We start from the raw sequence: 23,260 nt of genomic DNA, 5'->3' as shown, positions 1-23,260 counted from the left end.
AGAAACGAATGAAGAGTACGCGGCAAAGATATGGAGCTTCCATCACAAACTCGAAAGGGCACGGTGGACCTGCAAGTTCGTCAACGATTGAAGCTAGAAGCCTGAGAAGCAGATGCAGTCAGGTTCTCAGAGCTATCTCAGAGTTGTCTCATTCCACCCTCGAGGCAACTCGCTCTTCAGTCTTATTTCAGTGCCGACACCCTCGTAGCTCAACATAGGCGTCCAGCAATAATCTACCTTAGTCATCTCCAAAGTCATTATCTCTGATGCTGTCTTAGCCATCGGTCCAATTCTGTGGATGCATGACTAAAGCAAAGGTGGCACGCACAGTCTATTGCATATTGCTGTCATTGTCATTGATGCTTGCGCCTATAGAGTCGTTGCCTCCGGAGCTATATACTCACATTTTATCGCACATACCATCGGAAGATCTCCAGCAAACTGTTCTCGCTCTCACTCGCGCTGCCGCACGCTCGCCTATACCGATATATCACCTATTCGAACGCGTACGGCTGAGACATGGCGATCAGGTCATTCAGCTGTATCGCCGATTGCGAAAGAACTCTGAAGACGCTGCTTGGGTCCGACATTTCTCGCTGGAGTGCTGGACGGTTGATGCAGATGTCGTGGTGAACCTGCTCGCGCTCTTGGCGAAATTGCGAGAGCTGACCTTGTTCATCGGACCATTCTTTGCACCGGAACACTTGGAAGAAATGTTCCAGAAGCCGATGGAAGAGTTGCGGTTCATCTCCTTGAGGTTCAGGCCATAGTAAGTCTATCTGCAGGTTGTGGCACTCGTGAATGTTGACCGCGACCTCCGTATCATAGCGTGCAACGAGCAACCTACTATCAATTTCTCAAGGTACGTGAGGGAGATATGCTCGGTGCATACTGCTCTTCTAACATATTCTGCCAGGGAGCATACTTTGATTCTACATTGCTTGCGTTCTCGCGTTGGCCTGCCGGAGAACTACCTACACTTTCCATTGTACAAGAGCCCCTGGATCCATCCATTGCGCCCACAAAGTTTGCGCAACCTCTTGTGTTCTTCCGCTTGGATACTCTCTCCACTCTCGCCCTTTGTCCGCTTCTTGAGAATCTTCATCATTTCCGTCTGCGTGTGCCCACGCGACAGGCCGCTCGTTTCCTGTATGCGCTCCCAAACGCGCTCCCAAACATAGAACTGCTCGATATGTCGACATGCAATGTAGTTGAGGCCGACGTCGAGGGGATGTTGGGGCGTTTCGACAAACTGAAAGCTTTAGTACTCGACGGCTGTCACATTGTTAGCCAGCGGGCCGATGTGCAAGGACAGGATGGCGAGACTTTGGGGCATTGGGCAGGGTTAGGGAAGACGATGGCACTGGCTGGAGTCAAGTATGCGAGGGAACGAGAGAAAAGGCTGAAGCTTTGGCTAGAAGCCAGCCATGCTCGAGCAGCAGCGGCTCTGGCTGGCATAGAACCAGCCGTTGAGCAAGCTCCCATGCGCAGACAACCTCGCCGTGGTCGACGTGGACTGGCCACTGCGACGGTCTCCCTTCGTAACTCTCCTCCAAAGGACACGATCTTCCTCCCAAAAGTTCCCTCCACGAGCCGCCTCCCACTTCAGAACCAGCGGATCCGTATCCTTCCCTCATTGCCGACTATTCATTCGCTCGCGACAACTACGCCAGTCTCCATGGGGCCGGAAAAGCATGGAGCCATCCGTGTTGAGTTTGAGCGTGGGTGGGCGGAGGGCGTTATGCAGCTTTCTGCCATCCGCGGCCGCTTGCGCCAAAGTTGGGGAAACGGCATGCGGGTAGTCATGTTTGACCGGGACTATGAGCCTGATGAGGAGGATGGGGACGGCGAAGATGGACTAGCTGGGCTGAAGGACGTGGAGGATGAAGGAGCATTTGTGGTCCCAGTGGTGGAGGACAGCGCAGATGGGCATGGAGAAAAATCAGGTGCCACTGTGGCATCTTGCCCTATACTGTGTTTGGCTGGACCCGGACGAAAGGAGGGACACATTGATGGATGCGGACACCAGCTCGGATGGGGGGTTTGGCGAGATGATTTGTGATGAATGAAGAAGCGACCTCAATGTATGCATCTGGATTTTTTTATTACAATTGGACAGCATCACGTTGCTCGTGCATGCAAAAGTTAACCGCGGATTGTTGCTACTCGTAAGGTGAGATGGAGTCGAAGGGAATATGCATCAAAGTAAGACATGCATGCCGGACATTGTGACAGATTTGACCCTGCAATACTCCTTCAGGATGACCGCTCAATTCATGAAACGGAAGTGAGAAATGGAGATGCCGCGAGGAAAGAGGGCCACCGGAACAGGGTCTTCCATCCTCTGGGAGATGTAAGCTTGATAATTTTGTCCCATTCGCGGGGCTGCACTCACTTTCCAGGTCATGATCTTGAGGAGTCGCAAGTCGATCTTTTTTTCCTCGCATTTGCTTTGAATCTCAGAATATCTGCTGTGATTTTCAAGTTCGCCATCAGGTGCGTAATAGGACAGCACGCGCAGTCTCTGCAGGTGATTGACAGCATAATTTAGGTTCCAGAAGTAATCCTCGAAAGCCCCAACCCAGACACCGAGGTGTTCGAGCGACTGCGAGGTCGAGGAGAGAATGTTCGCTAGTCTGCGCGTGGGTTCTTGAACAAGGGCCGCCTGCGTGACGATAAGCTCTTCCAGGTTGGGACAGTTCTCGACCAATGACTGGACTTCCGAGGTAGGGGACAGCACACGCAGGGAGCGGATATGCGGCCCATGCTTTGCAAGCACTCTTGCGTGATCATTGCCAAAATGATAACGCAACTCGAAGATCTGCAGCGAGAGCTCTGAGGAGGACAACAGCCAAGTCATAACCTTGACGGAAAGCCCACCGAGTAGCGATAGCTCGTAGAGTTTGACGCGTGTAGCATGCGCAGGTGGATCAGCGTTCAGCTCGAAATCGATGCAAAGAAACTGGATGGTAGGCCAGATCTCGAGAAGTTGATACAAGACGCGGGACTCGCTGTAGCCCGTCAGGCGCAATGCCCGGATCGGACTGAGATCATGACGTTGCAGCTTGGCTAGGTCTTCCGGGTCGAAACCGTGAATGCCATACGCGTCCAATACTAGCCCGTAGAGTCTGGTACAGGAAGATAGGATATGAATGAATAGGCGGATCGGCGCGATGTTCGTTCCTGCACTTGAGGATCCAGTGGACATGTTGAGAATGCGCCTAGATGGCCGCCGGCAACAGTGGAAGGATCGATGGAACGAAAGAAGTGGGCGGCTCTCTTCATGGACCGGAGTTCTACAGAGTGGAGGAGCAGTCGGTGCGATGGTTCTGCCCAAAATCTGCAGACCAGACTGCATGCAAGTAAAGTTGAGAGATCCGGGTTGCATCTCGCGTCGTAGTAGACCTTCTCGAGAACGCTTTCGAGCACTTCCAGTGGTAGTTCTCGCATCACTTAAGAGAAGCAACAGCTTTAGCATGTCTAAGGCGACAGGTCAGTGGTGCATTCCTCTCACAGGTGATAGAGTATTGTCCGAAGGTTGTCTATGTGAAGAGTTATAACGCGGTCTGACGGAGAGATGTAAATAACGGCGGGTTCGCACGCATATATAGCGAGCATCGCCTTTACACGGTCATCAATAACAGCGGCTGTACGCCTGTTTTTGGGGCTGACATAGACCACGAAAGGGGGAGAACACTACCATAGGAGACAAGATCCATGCTTTCCAACAGCGAAGATATACTACTCTCCATCCAAGAAATATCACTAGTCAAAAGTCCTAGCAAGCGGCCATATCAGGATGACTTCAGGAACCCCTCACTAGACGGTCCCAAGCGAATGTCTCATTGAACAGAATCATAGCCAGACGGGCAGTTTTGAATGGCGATACTAGCACTGCCACTTCGCATGTAACAGACCTTGGCTGAAGCACACTCGCCGGTGCACGAGGGAGAGCGGACGGAACTCTTGCCCTGATAGGTGTTGAAGAGCTGGAAGAGAGCAGAACACATCAGAAGATTGACACCCTTGGCTATAAGCTGCGACGCACAGATACAAGGGATGAGTTCTTCTCCATTGCTGAGCAAGATGTATGATATCAGTAGCCACATAACGTCGTCTAGAAAACCCCCTGCTCAAGCTCACCTTCAGTGACCAGGTGCCACCACGTCGCGTTCAAAGGATCATTGGGTCCCCACTCGGTAATGCTACCGCCATATGCTTCGCGCGTACTATACTCAAAATTGTACGTCGGACCGTTTTCGACCTGATCGTCAAGCTCGGAGAACGAGTTGACATCAGCGTACCAGCTAGAATGTGAGTCAGTTTCGGCGTGCATTGTGCCGCTACACCCTTGACGTCGTGTTGCACTCACGTGTACGCATCAAGGACGTCGAATGTCTGTTTTTGTATTGGCGGTGGAGTAAGTTAAGGCTCAGAAGGTCAAAGCCTCGCATGAATAGACATACCCCGGAATCGACCTCGTACACGCGGAATCCAGAGTTTAGATTGGTGAGCGGGGTTACCGATGGGCAGATCTGCTTGGCGATCAGGGATTCTGCGGCTGGAGATTCGCGCAAAGTCACGACGTACCCATTCAGTTGCGAGAGCAGTTTCGGCGCTCATTACGGTTCCATTATTTGCGTAAAAAATCTGCATGCCAGTCGAGTCGAATAAATCAGATCGATCAGGAAAGACAAACGACAAAAGATACAAACACTGAGCTGATCCTCATGAGTGTGGCCGAAGAACAATCCTGAAGGTACCGTTAGCTAGATGATTCAGGGAAGTACGAGAAACATACCGGCGATGACATGAGGAGAGAACCGGTCGACACTAAAATCATGAGATGAATATTGACACTCTTGACATGCTAATTAGACACGTACATCTGATAGACTGCATAGTGCGAGACAATGAGCTTCCATTTCAAGTCATCTTATCAATCGCGACGTACATAGGTTAGTCGGGTTTTCCAAAGGATTGCTACCACTCCAGCCGCTCAAGACATGGCCTAGAATCCAAACTATCATGCACCGTTAGAACGCATTCTGACACAAGTCGAGCCGTTACATGCCTCGATCACCAGCATCTTCAGCATCCTGCAGCTCATCGGTCAAGAACCTGAGCATGCCAGAGTTGTCGGACGACGCAAGATTGATGTAGTTATAGTAGTTCGCCCTTCATACACATGGATCAACAACGAGCTATATCGTCTGGCTGCGACCATTTGTGAGGACACACACCTATACCCTGTATGCGGGAGAATGATGAGCACGTAAGGCCAACGGGGCTTCTGAACTCCCACTCACACATATCGGTGTTGAGAGTGATAATCCTAAGCCCATCACTACGCTGTACTGAATAAGCCGAGTAATGTGTGCGGGCTTGTTGTGTGGTCGTCTCCGAGATCCACCCTTCCAGCTCCCACAAAGCGGCAAGGTGATCATAATCCCTAGATGTTCATCCGCGCATCAGTGAAAGAACGTCACATATAAGGTAAACGTACCAGTTGAATTGGCCTTCCAGTTCTTCCCCGATGTTGTAAGGGGAATTCTGCGCTCTGTGACGGAAGCTCTTATCACTTTTGCCGTGCATGAATTATCGACACGTACTCATTATACGTATCATGATTACCCAGAACAGCATAGACGGGGCCAGAGTTGATCTGCCGTTTCAAGAGATCGTACAGGACCGTCTGCAAGGGTCGAATATGAGAAAATGACGCGACCTCTGAGTAAAGGAGAGCTCCAAGATACCTCAGTGTACACAGTGTATTCCCTAGCAGTCAAATGTTAGCCACAGATATCGTTCGTTACACGTTTCATGCTTACTTTGACAGCTCGTGTTCATCATCATGCGAGACCAGGTCGCCAGTGTAGATCGTAAAATTGAATCCATTCTCCTGTGTTCCGGTCAGTACAGGAACAGCTTGAAGAGCAGCCAGAATCAAGTTATATGGTGCATCACTAGATGCATGATAAGCAGAACATTCGCCTCGACATGCAGGAAACCCTACCAATAGTAGGCACCATATCGTGGAGCAGGCTGGGTCGTCACATTGGGACTGTACTCGTTGTAGCTCGACGGACGACAGCACAAATACGCTGTACAATTCGCTTCGGCGCCAATCGTGTAACCTGGTTGCACATTAGTGCCAGGAACGAATGTGGTTAAGAGGGAACCACGGACGAGGGTCAATGTGCAGGTCGGACATGTGCAGGATCTTGAGCCGCTCGCCAGTGGGTTGCGTGGCAGGCGGGAGCGGATCCGGCTTCGGTTTGGCAAACCAGCCAGTCAGGTTCAACGGGCTCGTCCCAGCACTTGGACACAATCCCAAAAAGTTGTAGCAGATCATCTGTTATCAAATCGATGGAAATCAAACAGGCCATGTCACAATCAATCAATAGTTGTGATCACCAGGAATCCACGTACCTGGCCATCATACCCACCCACGTCCGCATACGCCACAACCTGCGTGATGGGCGATCCGAGCGTGTAGATTCCGTAATCCTTCTCGCAGTCGTCCGCGTAGTCGAAGTACTCACACAGCCGCACAGCGAGATTGGGACCCTCCTCGGGAGCAGCGAGGGCGAGGAACTTGGCGACTTCGAGCGAAGCTTGGCACTGTGTGCATGTATCGTCGCCAAAAGCAGGGTTGTTCGCGATGGAGACGATCTGCTGGACGGCGAGATCGAGCAGCTGCGACGAGGATGCTGCCGGTGGAAGAGGATGCGTTTCCCCGGTGTCTAGCTGCGGTCCAAGTTAAGTTGAGCTGGGCGTGAGAGAGATCGACGAACACTACCTGAGGGATCGTCTCCGGATTCGTTAACCAGTACGGATAAGTCTCATGCTACGTATATGCGCTGATTTAGAGCTGTTACTATGGGCATATAACCGACTTACCGTCACAGGATCCGATATGACGGGTTGCGGTTCCGCGGACGTTGCGGTGGGGTCGTTGTAGTACGATTGGTACACAGATGTCGGGAATGGCCCAGGGACAGTGTACGCGGCCGGACCCAACAGGTTGCCCTGTGCAGCGACACTGGAAACCCAAAGGGCAATGGCAGCCGTGCGGTATTCCCTGCGCGTCATTGTGGCCGACCCAGGACAAGCGTCAAGAAACGACTGCACAAGGAGGGCCCTTGACAACTATCTCCAAGCTGGAAGGTCTCTGGGATGATTCAAGAGCCAAGAAGCACCTTTAAATATCCTCGGAGGCAAGGAAAAGATCGTCCGTCCATCTTGTGCGGATAACGGCCAACGTGCGTCGCGTAACTGACTTCGCCCAGCTTGACAGGCCGCTCTCACGGACGAGCGCATATTGTGACATGAATTCGGGCATGTGGATAAGCGCGAGGGGCTCTTCGGAGTCATTATTAGAAACCCGGCCCATTCCATTATGTAGGGTTCCTTGCAAAGTAGCAAACGTTCATGCTCACCTGGCCCTTGTGCTTGGAATTGGACATTCGGTCCAGAATATCGATCAACGACCGAGTCTAATATTAGGGACGAAACGCCTGGTCGCGTCCTCGTGCACAGTCCTAATCAGATCGGAGGCATTGAGAATGAGCACTTCCGTAACGGTCGGATTGGTTCTTACTGCACTTTGGCCATCGGGCAAATAGGCTTGATCGTCGACGTTCCCTATCACGGTGAGAAGCCGGCCAACGGCCTAGGCCAGGAGGGACATAAGAGATGGTGTCTGTAACGTTTTGCTCGCTCTTGCTCGTTACTCTACTCGTAGTGAGCGTACTGGAGTGCTGGACGGTCTTCGGCATGGCGGCATGATGTCTCGATCAGGCAACACTTCCATAACCACGTGTGTAGGTGCGAGCGAGAGGAGGCGGATATCAATAGGATGCAAGGGGGAATACAAGAGGTAAGAGTCCTGGATATATATCGTATCATGGGTGACCATGGGCATCTGGATGCCGTACATGTAGAACAGGCAAGTCGATAGTATGCGTGGGGCACGCTAGCATGGGTACTGTGCGCCCGATGGTATGTCCGGCAGCGAGGGCAAACGCGATTGCAGACCACAATACCGGTTCTGAATTCCAGGGCCCGCGCAATACGGGCATCATTGAGCAAGCATGACAGCAAATCGACCGAATCAACCCACCGGGTTCTCTCGAGCTATTCCAGTCTTGTCCTCGGTCTCTACCTAGACTGCGTTGCTGGCAGTCGTCAAAACCGGATTCCTCTGCTTCTGTCTCTCCTCTTCCCTCCTTCGCGCTCCTGCTAATTCTCCCGCCCTGTCGCGCCTTTTCTCCTCTGCGATCCGTCTGGATTCCGTCCATAACTGGAGTGTGTAGTTGTGCAGCGACTGTGCGTAGAGGATGAATGGATCGATATCGTGCTGCTCGTTGCACTGTGATGGGTCATTGCACTGTGGTGGGTTTGCAAGCATTTTGGTCGGGATATAAGCAGGCAGAGGCGACGATCCCAACTAGGATCAGAAGGTAAATATCGATTCAAAGGCACGGGTGGCGAAAGAGGGAGCTTGTTGTTACCGATCTGCGGGGGTTGCAGGTGCAGCGGTGGATTGCAGTGGTGGGTTGATATTAGCTTTTGAATGGGAGAGGGTGGGTAAGCCGAAAATACGGTCACGGTGCGTCTGTTATGTTGCAGAGCTCCACTTCGCTATTCCGTCTTCTGCGTGTCGGCATGGTTCTTCCACAGATCAGACTCGGCATCGCGAACCGTGGCTGCCGGCGAACAGCCGCTGACTACAGCGAGCAGCTGTTTGGTCATCACGATACCTCCATGCGGACAACTATCCTGCTTAAGTTCCTGTGTCACCTCTGAATTCCTCATCCTCTGCATGCGCTTTGCGTGCACAGTGTGCACTACGCCTTCTTCCATACATGAGATCAAGGCCATCAGTGCGGCGTAACCTGTGAGTTGGACTGGAGAACTCCGAAGAAATTTGTAGTGCGCGTGATAACACGAGAATTGGTTTATCCTGATTGCATCGGTGCGCCAGCTACTCCCTGATTGCATGATTGATTGAGTGTGAGACAGGCCCTCGAATTGCTCTATTCTTTCTACCTCCCGTGACCACTGTGACGCAACGACGAGCCCCTAAACGTAAGGTCGCTCGTGTGTGCTCCTTCAAACGGATTCATTCGTTTCGTTATAGGGCACTTCCTTATCGAAGAGCACCGGAAAATTGGTTGGTGTCAGTCTCAGCCCCCTTGCCATGTGCCCAACAAGGTGCGCTCCGAACAGGTCGTATCGCCGCTCTCCGATGTTCATTCTATGGCAGAGCATCCCGGTGCATGGGACTTCCACTGATGGCAATGGGTAAGTGAATGAACTCACGACGCGCGCCTTCGGATAAAGAGAGCCACAAGCGCATGAGGCACTCTCGTTGCTTGCTGCACATGCATCATACGTCATTTACCAAACTATTGCTGTCTCAGCCTCAACCGTGAGCTATTGCATGTCACTCACAACAAGATGCATAAGCAGTTCCCCTTTCTCTAGAGGTGTCCGCAACAACGGTTTCGCGCACACAGGATCAGCGGTGAACAAGATTAGCAAAGAAGGATCAAGGCCAAAGGCAGGCTGCTGCCGTTCACAGTGGCACGAGTCCGCTAGAAGATGCACAGGGTAGGAGGGCTTGCTACTCAGAAGATGTCGCCATAATTGCACCGATTATAGAGCAGGCCAGTGACTCGTAGCCGGAGACGGGCCGAGGAAGCACCAGAATGCAGCGCTCAACTCTATTCGTTTTCTAGCGGCCATACATCTTGTCTGGGCAACATGCACGCTCGCGCCCGTTCCACCAATTGAGTGGCAAGTATCTTATATCCGGTGCACCTTGAAGATGACATCGGTAAGCTAGCACACAGAACCGTGCGGTGAGCATGCCGAACGTCAAAGCTGGTCCATATACCCGATCACAGCCGATCATTAGTAACGACATGAGTCCGCATCGTGTAGGATACTATCACAGACTTAGTGTATCAGTCATAATTGTACAAAACTCATTACCAAAGCATCAGCGTTCCGTCGGTCTGTCAAAGCGGGCAGTCATAAAGTCAATAAGATCATTGAAGACATCTAATCAGTAAGGCCAAAACGGTGAGCTTCTCAGGTCCACGACCGGCGAGAGGTCGCGTCCTCCTTTGCGCGAACGTCCTGAGTCACACGAAGCTCGTGGTATCGCTGAAGGTCATACGCTTCCGAACGCCCGATGCCTCCGGTGTCATTCGGCAACCAAATGACAGGAGGCGGCGCGAGCAATTCTGGGGCATACAGAATGCTTGCCATCTCCTCGGCGTGGTCTGCAAATGGAAGCGGGGGGAGATGGGGCGGCGCCTCTGGGTTCGTGCGTGCTGCGCGCTCCGTAGCGGTGAGGTCGTCAAGCGTCTCGGTTGCTAGTGATTCACGGTACAAGGTCAGTCCGAGTTACGGCATCACGCTATCATTTTTCCACTTGCCTAGCGGGATAGGCCCCCTCGTTTCTGATGACGTTGGTACCACAGCCAAAGTGAGCGACAGCATCTCCAAGATTGATGCAAACGAGCCTCGCGAGCGCCCATGCCTACCAGAGCCGACAACACTTAGCCTTTCTTCCTCGACTAAACCGTTTTCGCCGGGCTGCGACATGCGAATGAAGGACTGCAGACGATCGAGCGTTATCGGATTGAGTAACTGCTTGCCAGGCTGGATGGTTCTCCGATTGCAGTAACCCTCCGTGAAGATCACGACAAACAGAGCGAACCCGCACAGGATGCCACCTTCGACCCACAATTCCCTGCTCAGGAATACGAGACCCAATATTAGAGGCTGCACCGCAAGCAAAGTACTGAAGCGCCGCAGCAACCAGATTTGGAGGAGGCCACCCGTTGAAGAGGTTGTGCGACCATAGACGTACGTGACCAGGAAGCGATGTGCTGAAGTATTGTAAGCACTGGTGCACAATCACAGTGAACACAACGCATACCAATCAACGCGAGAGACAGTAAAAGCAGTGCAGCAGGAGCAACCGGCGGGAATAGCAACGTGAACGCCATCGCATAAGTGAACGCGAGCACTGCGCAGCTCAAAGTATACGATGGATTGTACGTTCGTGGGTATACAGCTAACTCATCGTCAGCGCGGCGTCTCCCTATTCACTAGTATGTCTCACCTCTGAAGCGCTGCCGCGACGTTATGGCTGCTTTCTCAGCCCAAAACACTCGCCACAATCGTAGAGGTTGCAGCAAGAGGAGCCCGGGGAAAGACACTGCAACAGTGAGCAGGAGGATCAGCGCGAATGCACTCATGTAAACGATGCCGTCCGCGACAGAAGCAGTCACACCAATGGAGGTGCTAAACGAGTGCATTGCAGAGAGCAGTGCACCAGCAGTGAAGAAAGAAGCGCCTCCGACCAGGATGAGAACCCAAAATGTCGTCTTGAACATGACTAATTGCAAATGCGAGAGAGAAGCCGTCCTATACAGCGGTCCGAAGTCTGTTGACATAGGTCAGTCTTGCTAAGTTCTGGCTGTGAAGCACCTACAATGGAGTATTGCGAGGACTACCCAGATGAACAGGACGGCGGCGAGCGCGGCTGCCAAGCACGTAGCAACCCCTGCTCCCAACTCATTTCCCTCGTCTAGTCGCATAAGGAACGGGAAATAATGTGCAAAGTCAGGGGCTGTGCTGAGGTATAACGCTGCAACGGCCATGACTGAATGATAAGGTCAATATACGCGTCGATCGAGTGTTGATCCATACGTACGGATGACCGCGAGGATGATGGAAATCATGACAGCGGCTGTCCAGAAGCCGAGCGTTCTAGCGAAGCCACCTTCATTCTGTAACTCGTCCCATCGTATATCCTCCTTGGCTCTGCCTTCGATCAGCTGTATGCCTGGTATGAACCGTAGACCGCGGCCGATCATCAACCAGCCCTTGATACGAACACCATCGGCGATGTCGTTGTACGCGATCCGCTGCGCCTCAGATATCTGAGCGTTGATAGCCTTCAGTCTCGATCGCCATATCCCGATGTTCTCATAGATCTCCCCAAGTGCTCGGTGGTCAACTCCCGACACTGGCTTTACGAATGGCTGATGGGGCTGCAGCCGCAGGTGCGGCGGCGGCAGCTCCTCGCCTTTGTTCGTGTTGCGATTGCGGAGAGGGAACGATTCGCGATGTGCGTTCACGCCATCTTTGGCACGGGGCGGTCTCGGACGTCTGCGGGTATCTTCAGGGTATTCCTCGGCGTTTTGGAAGGCCTCGGGATCCTCGTTTAGCACATCGTGCCAGTCTTCTTCCGAGCCATTTAATATATGGTCCTGCGAACTATGATTGATCCACGGATTGTAAGGTGTATCGTGGAACGCAGCAGTGTCCCATGATGAATGTACATCGTCCTGCGCCCACGTTCCCGGTTCCGCGCCCATGTACGGCGAGTCGGGGGCTCTCACCGCTTCGAGCTGGCCGTCCTTGTTGACCGTCACCTGACTTCCCATGGGAACCAGACCAATCGTGGGCGAGCTCGCGTTCACCTCCTGGAAACGACTACCGACGACCCTGGAATTGATCGATTCGGCGAGGCTTGGTCCCCTCATCGAGGGAAGCACGTCTCTCTCGACATCAGTGAGGTGGCCGCCGTTGACTCCTCGTACGCCACGGAGCTTGTAGTACTGCGAAGGCATGACATATGACGTCGGGGGTAACGATGATGACCCTGAGGCGGGATTACGCCCTCGCCGTCTCTTGCGTCCGTTCTACAAGAGCATCAGAACGGGCAACGATGTATATGGAAGGCAAGCGCACCGCAGCACTTGCTAATGGACGGGGCCGGCTAATCTCAAGCTTCATAGTCGAATTAGGCTCCTCAGATATTGTTGGAAGTTGGAATTGGAGAGATGGCTCGGGTGTGGTAAAGCGGAAACTCTGAACGTACTTGGTCTCCGCAATTTCGAGGTTTTCCAGAATCTCATCCCTTTCATCAATGAGGAGAGCAATCTCGGTCGTGTCCCTACCCAACATTCGATCAGCGAACTATGCATACAAGTGGAAATTGACGCGATCTACCCTATGGAGAACAGATTTTGGATGTCGACTTCACCCGTTGCCTTCTCGGCTCCGTTTGCATCAGCGGCGCGTCGTTTTCTTTGCCGCCTCGGGTGCCCATTCGTCCCTTCATCCACCTCCATGGAAGAGCTCAGGCCATTCTTGATGATGAACTCTTTCAAGCGCTTCTCTCCCCAGCCAACTACTCCGGGCGCTTGGCCCGCCCCGAGCCAGCCCATTTCTACACCGTGACAGCGCACGCTGACCCAACGCTCTCTGTAATCGACCAGTTTGTTATACTCGCGCAGGATCAGCCACAGCGCAGGCGCTAATGCCAACAAAACAGCGATAATGACGAGGATGATAAGCCGGACGCGCACATATGGCGCAGTTAGGAAGTGGTCACTAAAATCCGTGCCGGTGGGCAAACTTTGGAGGAGCCGAAGTAAGCTGAGGTCCTGTAACGTTGAGTACTGTCCGTGATACTCGAATGGCGGCGTCGAATGCGCAAGGCAAGGCAAGGCTGCCATGTACAATGGAAGAAGCCCACCTACACCGAGGATGGTCCATCCAGAAACGATAAGGATAGTGATCCACAGAGTCCGTTGGCTTAACTCCTCGTCAGAAGGGTACGTGTGGGCATCTTTGGCTGCAGATTCCCCACTGCCCAAGCGGTCAATAGAAAGAGAAGGTTTGATTGGTACTCCCGGTAGGAGGAAAGCCCAAAAAGAGTGGCTAAGATGGGCTGGTCGGAGGCTTTTTTGGGGTTCATTTCAGTGTACAATCTAGAGCGCGACAAGGTGGATAACACACCCTCGCGGTGCAAACCATTCCCTCACGCCATACACCTGACGAAAACGAGGACGCAGAATAGCAAATAATAGCTGGTTGCGTAGCGCCCGTTATCGTTCATCCCGCAAAGAACATAGACGTGAACACTCACCCAGATACATAGACCGACAATAGTAGGAAGTACAAGAGTAGAGAGCAAACCGAGAGCAGGAACATCTAAGCCATCACCTATACATACAGGTTGGTCCGGTATAGCGCGAGCAATCTTAGCATAAGACGGGCCGTGGATGGGCCCGGAGCGAACAGCAAAGGGGTGCGCGAAGAGTGGAGATTCAGCAACAGATACAGATGCATACAAAGGTGAAGAGTCGGCTAAGCCAGAGATGGTATCGCGGATAGGGAAAGGCGCAGCGGCAGACCCGTTCAGACGCGTTCCACCTATATGATCCCCCGAACGATTTAAATTCACGTTGCGCGCCAGTGAAGAGGATGCCATTGCAGGCATGGATGAGGGCGCGTAGGAACAGTGAGACGGCTCGCTGAGAGAGTCAGAGGGGGGATCTGGGTTTTCGGAAGGTAAGTATACACGGTGTTCAAGCGCGGTCCACCGAACATTCGGTGCATTCTCGCGATGTTCATCAATTCGTTGCGGTCGTGATAGGTAACGAACGACTGTCGGCGCAGCAGAGTGGCGCATGGACGCCCGGAGGTGGGCGGCTTGGTAGGCGGCGCACAGAGGGAGCGTACGGTACGGCGATGAAGCAGCGGATATCAGAAAGAGATGAAGGGTCTCGCATGTGCAGGAGAGAAGCCTGCATGAGAGTTTCAGCATGCCGCCCGCTTGTGAGCTTTGAATATGTCTGCCAAATCGAGCCATGGTTTCCACGGGGCCAATCGGGCGTGATCTGCTTCCGCTCGCGAGCGCCCGTCATATCTGCGGCTTTGATCCCTCTCGACCGTCCAAGCAACGCTGTTGTGCACCAGAAGGCAAGTTCTGCAACGCTGATGGCAGCACAGTTCTGATCTTCGCGATGTGCGAGCATGAGCGAGTCATTCGGTTCCCATGGAAGTTTCATATAGATCAGGCACAACGGACGTAAATTCCGTGAAGCATATCCTGGATACAAAATAGTCCAGCGAAGGAGGATGTCCAAAGGAAAGAGAATAAATATGACCGAGTCCAGCAAGACAACCGAAATGCGAGAAGGGGAAGGAGCTTCAGTCGTATCGCATATCAGCAACGCGGTTTATCCATTGGTGAATGGCTACGAACCGACTGATAGCGTAGAAGAGACTCCAACCCGGCGCGACTATTATGTGCCGAAAGGCTCCGCAATGATATATTGACCATCAAAGGTGGTGAGCACCCTATGCCCAGACACCCATGGCGCCGGCTCTCCCTGTATCACCGGCGAAGGAGGGTTTTTGGGCGTGCACTGCGATGCCGGGCTGCTCAGGCCGCTCATTGGCAAGAATGGAGCCGAAGAGTCGTCAAGAAAAATCTTCCTTTGCCGACTATGGATGCAGCCCATTATGAAGACTAGGGAAACAGGTCAGGGTTCGGCACACAAACTAGGTGCCTTCAACTCACAGTGATTGAGATTGGGGTGAAGATACAGAGGAGGGCCAGTGGGGAGGGGCTTGCAGCTCGCTGCCTCCCGCGCTTCCACTTATGAAGGAACCATCGATATCTTTACTAGCCGTCCATCAAGTGAGTGATGAGAGCGTTGCGATGGTGCCAGCGTTCCCATACAAGTGAAGGCAGTGCTGAATGAAGATACAAGCAAAATTGTCCGCACACGTCCTTGGCATGTCGAGGATGAGCAGTGTATCAGAACAGATAGTAGCGCGAACCGTGATTGCAGGTTGAGACGACAGATTCAGTGATGAAATGAAGTGGCTGCGTCCGCTGGACGATTTGAACGTGAGATTGAAACCTATAACGAACCGTTCCGCAGCAGCGGTGCTTCAGAGCCACCCCACGATGTTCGCTTCCGCAGTGCTTCAATTATACGAGATGGTGATTCGTTGGTAACCGGCGAAAGAGTCAAAGTCGAAGGTGTTGCCAACGAGCGAACAAGACTCCGACTGCTTGTCCAATTAACGCGTGATATCACAGCCACGTTTAGGCGCTCGTCAATCCACGTGCGCCACCCGCTAGAGTGTCTAAACTGCCCTGGAGCCCTAGTAGTAAGATAAGACGCAACTTCACTTGTAGCAGTAATTCCAACTCAAACTTATCAGCGCACGCTCGCCATGGCGAGCAGCGCCATAAAACAAGTGTGTATGTTTTCTCCTGCTGAGGATGTCCGGGAAGAACTCAATGAATAACTCCAGACGATCGCAGCCCCGCCGACGCTGCAGGAGGCGCAGATGGCCGCGTTGCTCACCCTGCTCAACCTTAACAACCCCGTGGAGAATACGAGCGGGATAATCAACCTGAGCGCAGGCTCGGGAAAGACCGCGTCGTCGTTGAAAGTGCCTGTCCCGACGGGTCCCCCGGTGTGGAAGGTCTTGGTGCTCGACCAACACACGAAGGACGTCTTGGCTACTGTGTTACGCGTACAGGATCTTCGTGATGTCGGAGTGACTCTACATGTGTATGTTTCTATCGCTGAGTATCAAATGCTCGTATTCATGCCGGTTGCAGACAGCTGCATTCGAATCGTCCACCACTACCAGACGTGCCCGCGGTGTACTTCGTCTCACCCACGCTGGTCAATATCAGACGAATAGCGCAGGATCTAGAGAAGTGCCTCTATGAGTCTTTCCATCTCAACTTCGTCGAGCCATTGCCGAGGGCGCTATTGGAGGAGCTAGCAGCAGCAGTGGCACGCGATGGTACCGGCGACCTGGTCGCACAGGTGCGTTTAACCTGCTATATGAATTCCTACAATGGCTTAGCCTTGCATCGGACATAGGTCCTCGACCAATACTTATCGTTCATCGCACCGTCGCCTTCCCTCTTCTCCCTCCTTCCCCCGCCCGCCGCCGCTTCCGCCTCAACTCCCACAAGCTCCACTCAATCCGGGCCCGCGCAATCGCACTCAACCTATACCCTCCTCAACTCCCCATCCACGACCGAGCAGCAAATCGAAGAGGAGATTGAGCGGGTCGCGACGGGGCTCTTCAGCGTGGTCGCGACGATGGGTGCGCTTCCTCCATACTCGCGCACGTTGCTCGCGCCTAACCGTCTAGCCAGGACATGTGCCTATCATCCGCTGTCCGCGGGGGAATGCGGCCGAGATGGTGGCGAAGAAGCTGGAGACGAAGATTCGCGACGCTATTCTGTCCGCAGCGCGCTCACACACGGCATCCATATTCGCACAGGACTCAACAGGGCTGTCGAACCTTCAACGACCGTGTGAGCGCTCACTGAATTGCCACAGATATCTCGTTGACTAACGTTCTGTACTGTAGTTCTGCTCATTCTTGATAGGAACGTCGATCTCGTGTCCATGCTCTCGCATGGATGGACATACCAAGCGCTCGCCTCAGACTGCCTCGAGATGAAGCTCAATCGCGTTGTTGTTTCACAGCCGCAGAAGCGTTCGTATGACCTCGATTCCAAGGACTTCTTCTGGGCGAAGAACGCGGCGAACCCGTTCCCGCAGGTCGCAGAAGATATTGATACCGAGCTAAACCGATACAAGCAGGACGCGGCAGAGGTTACGCGCTCAACAGGGGTCAGCGACGTGAATGATGTAGCTCAGATGTATGACCTCCTCTCTTTTACGTCTACTGATAGTGGAGTTAACTAGTTGACAGTGACCTTTCGGCGAACGCCACACATTTGAAGACTGCCATCACAGCGTTGCCGGAGCTGACTGCACGAAAGGCCGTCCTAGATACCCATATGAACATTGCCACTGCGCTGTTGGAGGAGATCAAGAAGCGCGGGCTTGACGAACTTTTCAGCACGGAGGAAGCCATCAGCAAACAGGTGATGTGTCGTTATTTGACTTGACTTTGATCCCAGATGCTGATATTGATGAACTTCTGGCACGCTAGAACATACATACTATCCTTGAGACGCTCCAGCATCCCAAGGATGGTGTGACCCCTACGCCAGTTGACAAGCTCCGGCTCGTGCTTGTGTTTTACCTGTCTTCGCCAGACAACGCGCTGTCGAAGGACGACGTGGCTGAGCTGGAGAAGGAGCTCAAGGCTGCTGGTGCTGATGTTGCGGCGTTTGAATACATCAGACGGCTGAGGGAGATATCGCGAATGACGATACCGAGCTCAGTTGGTGGCAGCTCAACACCTGTTTTGGGTGGCAGTACTTCCGGCGGCGAGCTATTCAAGGGGTTCAGTGCCCTTAGCAACAAGGTACGCATATATTCCATAGATGCATATTTCAAATACTGATGCATGCCATCACGTTATAGCTCAGTGACCGGCTGAAAGATGGCGGTCTGGAGAACCTAATTTCAGGCGTGAAGAACTTCCTCCCCGCGAACAAGCTTCTGCCAGTGACACGGCTCACGGAGGCGCTTATGGAGTCGTCTGCGGCGTCGAACCAGTCACTGCAGGAGACGGACGAGTACCTTTTCCTCGACCCCCGCGCGCCGCGCAACGCACATGCGGGGCTGGGCATCTCTGGCGTGAGTGCACCAGGGGCCGCTGGCGGTGGGAGCGGACGGTCGAAGCGGATGACGTTTGCGGAGGGAATAGTGTTTGTCGTTGGTGGCGCTGGGTACATCGAGTACGGCAATCTGGAGGAGTGGGCGAAGAGGATGGGGAAGAGGGTCACGTATGGGGGGACGGAGATCTTGGACCCGGGAGGATTCGTGCAAGTGCTGGAGGGCTTGGGCAAGGCGGGCGCGCAGGGCTGAGGCGGACTTGTAGGTAGATAGCACGGTCAATTAAGACAGCGCATAATAGGCCGGGAGATCTGATCCGCAATCTTATCTCGTGCGCTGTCATTTGTCAGCACAAATGACAACGCTCCGTTCTGATCGTGAGCCACGGCTGTCTTGTTCGCTGCGAACAAGCAAACATGAACGCGCCTCAAATGGTCGTTTGCTCTTCGAAGGCAGTGATGTAGGGGTCAAGGCTTGACCCCTTAGACTTGACTGGGGTCAACTGATTGACCCCCCCTTCAATGACCGGGGTAAGATGGGGTCAAGAGGTCACGTTAACACTTTTTGAAGGGGACCTGCAGTGGCTGTTCTCACCGCACATCGACTAGATCGCATACAAGTACAGCAGCCGACACCTCTTCCCCGCGACAATTGCTGACGCGTCCCTCTCGCCCCTAGCGAAACCATGCCTCTGCGCTCCGAGCGGGTACTAGCGTTGCTCCAACGACTCACCGGAGCTGAACATGACTTCGGCTGACGTGATGCGTCCCTGCTGCTGACTGTAATTGCTGGCCGCATCCGCCTCCCCTGCGGCGGCTGACCCTACTAAACGGTGTTCCTTGCAGCCTGTATCCCCGTCCTGTACGTATTAACTTTTCCCCCATCTCGCGTCTCTCTTCCCCATGGCGTCTTCGCAGCCTCAGTCCTCCCCCTCATCTTCAATCTCTCGAGCGGAATCGCTTGTTGATACCGCAAAGGAAGAGAACAAGCCAGAGACACGCTCGCAGACATCCGCTGCGAGAAGCACCTCTCCGTCCGCCACCGTAATTCACTCAATCGCAGAATCTACTGCACAAGATGACGATGACATCCAATCAGAATTTGAGCGCGAAGCATATGGCCCTGAAGAAGGAGAAAAGGATTGGGACCCTTACGAGGTCCGCATACCGGTTGACGACCCAGAAAATCCGAAGAACTGGTCAAGGGCATACCGATGGTATTTGACCGCCTTGTCTGGGCTGCTCGTGTTAAATGCGTGCGCATATAGTCCAGTTTTCTTTCTTATACAGCTGCCAATGACCTGAATGAACAGAACGTTCGCAAGTTCGGCCCCGACGGGCATCGCGGGGCAACTCATAGAATACTTCTCGTTCAGCGAAGAGGTCGCGACGTTGACAATATCTCTCTTCGTCGCGGGTTATTGCGTGGGTCCTCTCGTATGGGGACCGCTATCAGAGCAGCTTGGACGCCGGAACGTATTTATCCTCTCATTCGTTGTCTATGTATGCTTTCAAGTTGGCTGCGCACTCTCTCGCAACACCGCATCAATTCTCGTATTCCGCTTCCTCGGCGGCACTTTCGCGGCTGCTCCTCTGTCCAACAGCGGGTACGTGACATGTCTGATGAAGTCGCTGTCGCATAATTTTGACGCGTGTTTTAGGGCAGTATTATCTGATATCTGGGACGCAGGGACACGAGGAGAGGCTCTCGCTTTTTTCGCGCTCGCGCCCTTTGCGGGACCCACGCTAGGCCCCGTCGTCTCTGGATTCATGAGCGTCGCAGGAGTATCCTGGCGCTGGACCTTCTGGGTGCTGACGTTCTTTGCCGGAGCGTGCTTGATCCTCATCGTGTTCACGCTTCCGGAAACATACTTGTATGTGCTAGTAAAATATGTTACCGTCCAATTCTGACCTCTTTCAGGCCTATTTTGATGGTCCAGAGAGCCAAGAGGCTACGCAAGGAGACGGGAGACGACCGATACTGGGCTCCGTTGGAACGGCAGTCAAAGTCTGTTGGGCAACACGCGAGGGACGTTCTTGCCCGACCTTTTCTTATCCTCTTCCAAGAACCCATGTTGCTTGCCATCACAACATACATGAGTGTAAGTAATCAAAGACATTCTTATTCCCTCATCTCCTGACATTGTTTCCAGTTTGTGTACGGCTGCATCTATCTGCTTTTCGAAGCCTACCCCATCGTCTTCACCGAAGGCCACAATCTCAACGAAGGCATATCCGGACTGATGTTCCTGCCGATCTTCATCGGCGGGATCACCGGTGTCGTTCTCTATCTACTCATCTTCAACCCACGCTATGTGCGCATGCAGGCTCTGTACGAGCCGGAGCCCGTGCCGCCGGAGAAGCGGCTCGAGATCGCAATGTGGGCTGCGCCGATGTTCGCGATCGGCTTCTTCTGGTTTGGCTGGACGTCGTACCCGAGGATCAGCCTCTGGGCGCCGCTCCTCGCGGGCTTTCCGCTCGGTTGGAGCATCGTGTGGATCTTCCTCGCACTGTTCAACTATATGATCGACGCGTATCTCTTCGTCGCAGCGTCTGCGCTCGCGGCCAACACGGTCGCGCGGTCGTGTTTCGGCGCAGGCTTCCCGCTGTTTGCGACGCAGATGTATGACCAGCTGAACCCGAGGTGGGCGTCGACCCTGCTGGGGTTTATCGCCATTCTGCTGGGCCCGATCCCGTTTGTGCTTTACAAGTTTGGGCCGATCATCAGGAGGAAGTCTAAGCATGCGCCCACGAAGCCGCCAGCACCGCCGAAGGAAGAGGTGGAGAAGGATGCTGTCAAGAATGTATAAAGGGTTCTCAATGATCTTCGGGACTGTATATGGACGATGCTTTCATTTATTTCTCTCGTGGCATGTTCGCATCAATATCGTAGTGGACGTCGCTATCATGATACTGCCGTCGATACCAATATGTGCTACGCTAAACGCTATAACGATCAATGCTAAATGCATACTATGATACATAGTGCGCAGTTAATGACTACGTAGTATGCTGACCCCCCCCCCCTCCCCCCCATCAAACATCCTCGTATGCCTGGTCAACAACATAAGCCAATCCCCAGAAACGTCCAGCACATAAGGCACCCACAGATGCGCATTCTTCGCCTCGCCTAGGCAGACCACAAATACCTCCTTTGAAAGGAGGGAGGTCAGGACATAGGGCCATTTCATTTGTACACAACCTTGTCCTGCATAAGTACCGTTGCCGCGAATTTCTTCCTGCTCTGCTGAGGCAGTCTCCGTCAAATATTCAACGTTCTACACATCCGCATTGTTCAGAACAAGCTCAAAATGGAGACGGAAAGAGCTGCCGTTACTAACAATGTCGTGCTTCCCGCGTCCAACCGATAAAGCGATCGTGACGCGTCGATACCCATGATGCTGAATGACAAAACAGGGAATAGGAGGGAATCACACACAGAGTTATACATGTTAGGATAATCCTTTTATACAACCAATTATACTTCTACAGATACTGTGTCCACGTCAGACCATTACTTCTTCCTATTCTGTTGCATGGAGAGGATCTGCACAAGGCGAATACTGCCAATGACCTGTCAGGATTTGGTACTGGTCTTGCATATAAAATTTACTCACAAGATGTTGATCATGTCCAGCTCAAGACTGATAGCCTCGCGCATTGGATCACGCGTGACAGCTCCAACCTGAGACATACGGGCATGCTGCAGAATCTTTTGGGTGCTGCATGGGACATCAGCGACAATCGCTCCAGTAGCTTCATGATATGAATGCGTACTCGAAAAGAATGAATCCACCAAACACCGCGAGACCACCGTACAAGGATATCGCTTCAGCAACAGCCAATCCACGCATACCGAGGGGAAGAGCCATGGGCGCCAAGGAGCTCAGAGCCACAACAGTAACACCAGCGAGGAGGGGTCCACCCATGTATAGGTACTTGTCATTTCTGTGTAAAAATGAAGATCTGAGAACGAGCGCGTAGGTTTTTAGGGAAGGGGAGGCTTACGCAGCCGTGGCACCAATGTAGGACAAGGAACCGAACACACCCGCAGAGTAGAGAGCAGCACGAGATAGAATAGCAGGGCTGAAGAAGAACAGAGGGCTGAGCGTCGCAGCTTGGCAAGCATTGAACCCCTGCACATCTTTATTAGGCTATCTTCGCAAGTGAGCAGAGCACCAAACACATACCAGCCAGAACGCATGCTTCAAGACCGTGTGCTCCGGGGGCGTGTACATAGCACCCATCATGGTACCAATGCTACCCACAAGACTCACTCCCAGCACAACCCAGGGATTGGCCGACATGACCCGGAAGGCGAATCCATTCTTGAAGAGCGAACGAGCGACCAGAGCAGTTACACCGAGACCACCACCGGCATACAAGAAGCTTTCGTGCAGGTACGATTGCTCAGCCGGAGACAGAGAGTCCCGCGTCTCGCGGTTGAGTAGGAGATCGACCGCTACAATCGTGCCGGCAACTGTTACCTATAGTTCTCCCGTTGCTTAGCCCGATGCGCAGGATTCAAATCACAGAGAGGACCACATACAGCTGTGATACCATAACGCTTCCACGCCTCCGACTGTGATGGCCGAGCGACGACAGGAGAGGCATCCGTCAAGAGCGTGCGGGAATGGTTGGAAAAGAACGGTGAGCGAAGGCCAGAGGACCGCTTCTGCAGCGTTGCGAACACATTCGGCCGTAGGCTACTGAAGGACCGGAAGCTCGATGCTGGAAGTGGCCGTCGAGCAGCTTGGGCGACCAATGGACTTGACAGTGGTCGTAATGAAGATACGATTCCGACACGAAACATGGCGGACGAGCGAGATGGAGGTAAAGGTAAAGGAAAGAGAGTGGCCACGCGCA

The 23,260-nt window shown here is 53.2% G+C and overlaps 9 protein-coding genes across 9 annotated transcripts; 3 read left to right on the top strand and 6 right to left on the bottom strand.

Moving 5' to 3' along the window:
* Positions 1-302: 302 nt before the first annotated feature.
* Positions 303-2,062, top strand: LAESUDRAFT_716908 (uncharacterized protein; the record flags this gene model as incomplete). The annotated part of the gene is made up of 2 exons (XM_040907283.1): positions 303-769; positions 829-2,062. The coding sequence occupies 2 exons, from the start codon at positions 303-305 to the stop codon at positions 2,060-2,062; spliced, it is 1,701 nt and encodes a 566-aa protein (XP_040760249.1).
* A 103-nt stretch (positions 2,063-2,165) lies between these two features.
* On the bottom strand, positions 2,166-3,833 carry LAESUDRAFT_411876 (uncharacterized protein). The gene is made up of 3 exons (XM_040902341.1): positions 3,515-3,833; positions 2,396-3,452; positions 2,166-2,344 (listed from the first exon to the last, which is right to left on the bottom strand). Exons 1-3 carry the CDS (start codon positions 3,616-3,618, stop codon positions 2,270-2,272), a joined length of 1,236 nt encoding a protein of 411 aa, XP_040760248.1. The 5' UTR covers positions 3,619-3,833; the 3' UTR covers positions 2,166-2,269.
* A 9-nt stretch (positions 3,834-3,842) lies between these two features.
* Positions 3,843-7,544, bottom strand: LAESUDRAFT_706297 (sphingomyelin phosphodiesterase; the record flags this gene model as incomplete). The annotated part of the gene is made up of 21 exons (XM_040906618.1): positions 7,443-7,544; positions 6,904-7,365; positions 6,803-6,850; positions 6,433-6,750; positions 6,190-6,355; positions 6,017-6,137; positions 5,832-5,966; positions 5,757-5,778; positions 5,613-5,695; positions 5,507-5,560; positions 5,306-5,452; positions 5,075-5,181; positions 4,955-5,023; positions 4,887-4,896; positions 4,802-4,833; positions 4,716-4,753; positions 4,591-4,650; positions 4,467-4,535; positions 4,373-4,398; positions 4,144-4,307; positions 3,843-4,030 (listed from the first exon to the last, which is right to left on the bottom strand). Exons 2-21 carry the CDS (start codon positions 7,093-7,095, stop codon positions 3,843-3,845), a joined length of 2,049 nt encoding a protein of 682 aa, XP_040760247.1. The 5' UTR covers positions 7,096-7,365; positions 7,443-7,544.
* Positions 7,545-7,822: 278 nt separating this feature from the next.
* Positions 7,823-8,453, bottom strand: LAESUDRAFT_730263 (uncharacterized protein). The gene is made up of 2 exons (XM_040909802.1): positions 8,126-8,453; positions 7,823-8,053 (listed from the first exon to the last, which is right to left on the bottom strand). The coding sequence occupies exon 1, from the start codon at positions 8,411-8,413 to the stop codon at positions 8,168-8,170; it is 246 nt and encodes an 81-aa protein (XP_040760246.1). The 5' UTR covers positions 8,414-8,453; the 3' UTR covers positions 7,823-8,053; positions 8,126-8,167.
* Positions 8,454-10,101: 1,648 nt separating this feature from the next.
* On the bottom strand, positions 10,102-14,308 carry LAESUDRAFT_661940 (uncharacterized protein; the record flags this gene model as incomplete). The annotated part of the gene is made up of 10 exons (XM_040904964.1): positions 10,102-10,380; positions 10,432-10,907; positions 10,958-11,095; positions 11,144-11,467; positions 11,516-11,686; positions 11,738-12,731; positions 12,781-12,985; positions 13,042-13,776; positions 13,834-13,904; positions 13,964-14,308. 10 exons carry the CDS (start codon positions 14,306-14,308, stop codon positions 10,102-10,104), a joined length of 3,738 nt encoding a protein of 1,245 aa, XP_040760245.1.
* Positions 14,309-14,971: 663 nt separating this feature from the next.
* Positions 14,972-15,789, bottom strand: LAESUDRAFT_730258 (uncharacterized protein). Its single transcript, XM_040909801.1, has 3 exons — positions 15,404-15,789; positions 15,086-15,352; positions 14,972-15,028 (listed from the first exon to the last, which is right to left on the bottom strand). Exon 2 carries the CDS (start codon positions 15,342-15,344, stop codon positions 15,126-15,128), a length of 219 nt encoding a protein of 72 aa, XP_040760244.1. The 5' UTR covers positions 15,345-15,352; positions 15,404-15,789; the 3' UTR covers positions 14,972-15,028; positions 15,086-15,125.
* A 184-nt stretch (positions 15,790-15,973) lies between these two features.
* Positions 15,974-18,715, top strand: LAESUDRAFT_685496 (Sec1-like protein). The gene is made up of 9 exons (XM_040905892.1): positions 15,974-16,092; positions 16,150-16,412; positions 16,463-16,676; positions 16,734-16,962; positions 17,015-17,176; positions 17,233-17,527; positions 17,581-17,755; positions 17,824-18,141; positions 18,201-18,715. Exons 1-9 carry the CDS (start codon positions 16,069-16,071, stop codon positions 18,645-18,647), a joined length of 2,127 nt encoding a protein of 708 aa, XP_040760243.1. The 5' UTR covers positions 15,974-16,068; the 3' UTR covers positions 18,648-18,715.
* Positions 18,716-19,297: 582 nt separating this feature from the next.
* On the top strand, positions 19,298-21,204 carry LAESUDRAFT_661907 (MFS general substrate transporter; the record flags this gene model as incomplete). The annotated part of the gene is made up of 5 exons (XM_040904962.1): positions 19,298-19,650; positions 19,708-20,001; positions 20,056-20,268; positions 20,316-20,496; positions 20,548-21,204. 5 exons carry the CDS (start codon positions 19,298-19,300, stop codon positions 21,202-21,204), a joined length of 1,698 nt encoding a protein of 565 aa, XP_040760242.1.
* Positions 21,205-21,719: 515 nt separating this feature from the next.
* LAESUDRAFT_685487 (Bax inhibitor family protein) lies at positions 21,720-23,244 on the bottom strand. Its single transcript, XM_040905891.1, has 6 exons — positions 22,944-23,244; positions 22,585-22,881; positions 22,403-22,530; positions 22,172-22,342; positions 22,012-22,116; positions 21,720-21,957 (listed from the first exon to the last, which is right to left on the bottom strand). Exons 1-6 carry the CDS (start codon positions 23,205-23,207, stop codon positions 21,909-21,911), a joined length of 1,014 nt encoding a protein of 337 aa, XP_040760241.1. The 5' UTR covers positions 23,208-23,244; the 3' UTR covers positions 21,720-21,908.
* Between the last annotated feature and the right edge of the window lie 16 nt (positions 23,245-23,260).

Source organism: Laetiporus sulphureus (genome assembly GCF_001632365.1).
Source record: "Laetiporus sulphureus 93-53 unplaced genomic scaffold LAESUscaffold_48, whole genome shotgun sequence".
NCBI classification, from domain to species: Eukaryota; Fungi; Basidiomycota; class Agaricomycetes; order Polyporales; family Laetiporaceae; genus Laetiporus; species Laetiporus sulphureus.
The sequence above is the reverse complement of the archived record's forward strand: the minus strand, read 5'-3'. Positions and strand labels throughout refer to the sequence as shown.